Here is a 4459-nt window from a genome sequence, read left to right on the forward strand (position 1 = left end):
CTTCTCTACTTTTGGTTTTTACGTTAGGAGGACATGATCTATGAGTAGTATTGTCCATTTCATGTAGTGGTGTTTGAGCAATCACAATATTGTCCTTTTATTGTGTTGAGATCTTGTATGGTCATTGTCTTATCCCTTTGTTGTGTTGGCATCATGTACAATAATAATGGCATGTTCTATTTTCCTACAACCTATACCCATAACAAAAAATGGTATCCAAATAGATTAGTATGATAAGAACCTATAGAGGTTGAGCAACAAAATTTCCTTGATAATGAGCGAGCTCCATTAATATTTGACAAGACTGAAGTAAAGGATGCCTTGAGAAATATGGACAAGTGTAAATTTCTAGATGAAAAGTGATGTCCACTGAGCAACAAAATTTCTTTGATAATGATCAAGCTCCATCAATATTTGACAAGACTGAAGTAGAGGATGCCTTGAGAAATATGAACAAATGTAAATTTCTAGTTGAAAAGTGGTGTCCACTGCAAAAACTATAGTAATGGCTTCTATTGTGATTCTTAATATCATGTCTTGTTGTCGTGCTTGTGTAATTATTACCTATGGGTTGTGTGTTCATCCAATCCATTCCTTAGTGAATGGAGATAAAATGATTGTTTTAACTATTTAGATAGAAAAGAGCATAGACATGTGAAATGAAGAAAAACGACAAATAAAAAGTTTTAAATAATCACCCCTCAAATATTATGGATGCTACCACATGTGATTTTCTCTAATGAGACAACATTACATGCATGATAATGAAAAGACGAAGACTAAACAAAATTGAAGATTCACATCACATCTACAATGAACAAAATATACCATAAAATATAGATTAAGACAAATTGTCAAATACTAAAAACAAATTGTAATCATATTTATTTTTAAAAAATACTAAAGAAAACAAATACTAAACCAAAAAGAATACAAAATAAACACTTTTTATCTTTACAATTAACAATCTTCCTTCATGACATCAAAACTTACTATTTTACCACAACCCCCAAAAAAAAGAAGATTTACCATACTTGGGTAAAAAGATTGTAATGCCCTCAGCATAAAGTGCCAGTAATACCGGCCGGCAGTGTTGACCATAACGTGTTATTTTCAAGCTCTTCTTTATCCATGTGACCATGCGCTTAATCAGTTGCAATTAGGTCCCCCACACACTAGGCTATACAGGCCTATCTATGGCGCAGATCGCCCCATATGAATGGTCCTGAAACAAAAATGATTTCTGAAATGGGTCACCATAGCTTAGAACAGCGAGGAGGATAAGCACTGTGGTAGAGGTGGGCCCTGCCACCATTGATTACAATGAATCCATCCAGATAGTTAGCTGTCCTTTCCTTTCTTTGTTTCATTTCAGCTTGACAGCAAAGATTGATTTTGATTCTTTTCCATTGTTTATTGCCCTACATATAAACAGGGCGAGCGGGCCTTAAACTGAAAAGTATTTCTAAAGGCCATTTGGCATTTAGTTCTGCTTATCATTTGCTTTTTTCTTTTGCAGAGAAGTTTGTTTGCTTGGTTCATAAGCATTTCAGAGTTTCAAATCCCTCCAATCTCACCACAATGTTCAGGTAAGCTCAGAGGCTTCAAGCCACTGGTTTTACTGTATGGTAATCCATACCAATCATTTCATTTCATGTTCTGTATGTTGTTAATGGTCTGTTATTTGTGGATTGTATTTGAATATGAACATAAATCTTACTGCAGAGAGTGGTATGTTTACAGGAAACAGTTTGTGAACAGGCTCTACAATGTGGGTGCAGCAACATGCCATGAATTCGTTAGGCTTTTTTCCACTCAACCAGGGCAAAGGTCTTCATCACCTAATCTCTGTACATGTTTTTCTGTTTCTGGCTTCAGAGTTTACTCTTTAGGATTTCTGCTGTTCTTATCAAATTTGCTGTTTACTGCAACATATGAATGGATTATTTACAGAAACATATTACAGCACAAGTTTTGTTTGACAGTGTTTCTGAATTTGACTCCGTAAATTGATTAAATTTATGAATTTTCCAGAGAGACTATGATTTATTGTAAGAGAATTTTGAATTTTTTCTGGCTTCTAACTGTATAAAAGATTTTTGCATCAATGTTTTGGGTTACAGCACCTGGACCGCTGCAGAAGAAAAAATTTGCTCACACTAATGTAGAAATCTGATGTCTATAATATAAGTTTTACTCACCTGCAAAATTTGTAGCAACATTTCTCTATCCTGCTTGGTCCAAGTCACAGACAAATTGCAATTACTACAAATTTTGCACAGTTATCATCTAAAAACTTTAATGAACAATACTATGAGTTGTGAAAATCTGGTGTCTATAGTATAAGTTTCACCCACAGGCAAAATGTGTAGTAACACTTCTCTATCCTGCTTGGTTCTTCACATGCCCAAGTCAAAGACAGATTTTAGTTGATGAAGAATCCTCTGACTCCATTTCAACGAGTATTTATTCAGTCAAGAGAAGTACTGTAGCTAGCATGAAAGTTTCACAATCTACTGTAGATAAGATTGCTTCTGGGTTTAACTGTATTAGAAAAGATTGTTTCTGGATTCAACTGTATTAGAAAAGATTGCTTTGATTTCAAATGTATTTACTTCTAGTTTCAAATCTATCAGACGAGATTACTTCTAATTTCAAATTTACTTCTGATACATTTCTAGATTCAGATGTATTACAGATATACTGTACTGAAATGATTCCTTGAAAACTACTATGGAGTCTTATGCGTCGGTGTTGAAGCCTTACTGTCATTGGGTATTCTTGTTTGTTAAAAACATATCAGTCTTGCTCAGCTATCTGTAGTGACAAGGGATGGATTCACTTGAAGATGGAATCCAAAACTCTATAAATTTTCTTTGATTAGTACATTTGAAGTCAATGCAAACAGTAAACTTGATTGGACCTGTGTACCCTACTTATCTCATATAATAATTTGGGAGTTATTGAACTCAGCCCTAAGAGGATCCTCTCTCTGAAATTTGATTTCAATCATTCTGACTGAGACTGACCCACTTCACAAAATCTGATTTTGATTGCTGCACTGCTCTCAACAACGTTCATTGCACAGTGCACACTGTTCCCAGTAGATTTTACCTGAATCTTCACTCTGACACTTTTTTTGCATCTGATTGGATCAGTACACTGTTTTTTTTTCTGTTTCACTGTGTTCTTAACTAGGTGGCAATACCCAATTCAAGTGTACAGAATGAATAGCCCACTGTGATTGATGTGAAAGTGCAGGCTGGAAGGGAAAGTGGCTTTGATAACAGGAGCAGCCAGTGGCATAGGAAAGGCCACTGCAACAGAATTTGCTCAGAATGGCGCCAAAGTAATAATTGCCGACATTCAGGATGAGGTGGGCAAGGAAGCGGCCAGACAACTAGGACCCACTGCAGACTTCATTCACTGTGATGTGACCCAAGAAAGCCACGTGGCAGAGGCTGTAGCCTACGCAGTCTCAAAGCACGGCCACCTGGACATCATGTACAACAATGCTGGCGTACCAGGACCAATTGTGGCAAGCATAGCTGACGTGGACCTCAGTGACTTGGACTATGTCATGAAGATAAATGTGCGAGGCGCCATCATAGGCATGAAGCACGCAGCCAGAGCCATGGTGCCACGTAAGCAAGGCTGCATACTTTGCACCGCCAGCATAGCAGGGCTTATTGGTGGTGTTGCACCCCATCCTTACTCCATTTCCAAATTTGCCATTCCAGGGCTGGTGAAATCTGTGGCCAGCGAGCTGAGTCAGCATGGCATACGTGTCAATTGCATCTCGCCTTACGCCATTGCAACCCCTTTCGCATTGGAGGGGCTCCGCCAGCTGTTCCCACAGACCTCTGAGGAGGAGTTGGCCATGTTTTTGGACTACTGTGGAGAGATGAAAGGGGTGAGATGTGAGGTGAAGGACATTGCAAGAGCAGCCCTGTATCTTGCCTCAGATGATGGGAGATACATTACTGGCCATAATTTGGTTGTTGATGGTGGTTTCTCTGTTATGAAATCCTTTCGCCTTCCAACTTAAAAATGTGAATTTTTTCTGTGATGGTGGTTTTTCTACCATGAAATCCTTTTGCCTTTCAACTTAAAAATGTGATTTTTTTAGTTATGGATGTTGTTTCTGATTTGATTGTGTGTAATTTTCGCATCAACATCTTACTTCCAATCACATCAACATCTTATTTCAGATCACACTCCTGATATATCATCACCATAGAATGTGATTTTTACGTTGAATTGTACTGAATGTGATTTTTCAATTGGCCCGAGACTCGAACCACTATCCACTGTATAGCTTACAATTAATGGCAATTGGCCACCATTGCAGTTCCCTGCATTTTCTTATTGTTAACGCATCATTTTAGTGGCAATGAAATGGACTTGCAGGAAAAAATTTAACCGCTAGCTGTGAATTCTCGCAGTAAAGAAATTTTCT

The 4459-nt window shown here is 37.7% G+C and overlaps 1 protein-coding gene across 1 annotated transcript; it reads left to right on the forward strand.

The window, feature by feature from the left end:
• Positions 1 to 1173: 1173 nt before the first annotated feature.
• LOC131061017 (zerumbone synthase) lies at positions 1174 to 4217 on the forward strand. The gene is made up of 4 exons (XM_057994526.2): positions 1174 to 1298; positions 1520 to 1589; positions 1744 to 1830; positions 3262 to 4217. Exons 2-4 carry the CDS (start codon positions 1582 to 1584, stop codon positions 4046 to 4048), a joined length of 882 nt encoding a protein of 293 aa, XP_057850509.1. The 5' UTR covers positions 1174 to 1298; positions 1520 to 1581; the 3' UTR covers positions 4049 to 4217.
• Positions 4218 to 4459: the final 242 nt, after the last annotated feature.

The sequence above is a fragment of the Cryptomeria japonica genome, chromosome 9 (assembly GCF_030272615.1).
Source record: "Cryptomeria japonica chromosome 9, Sugi_1.0, whole genome shotgun sequence".
Classification (NCBI taxonomy): domain Eukaryota; kingdom Viridiplantae; phylum Streptophyta; class Pinopsida; order Cupressales; family Cupressaceae; genus Cryptomeria; species Cryptomeria japonica.

Bases quoted from the DNA above. Each gene is read 5' to 3' on its own strand.
- LOC131061017 (XM_057994526.2), top strand. The intron at 1,831-3,261 runs GTCTTCATCACC...GTGAAAGTGCAG, and splicing joins TCCACTCAACCAGGGCAAAG to GCTGGAAGGGAAAGTGGCTT.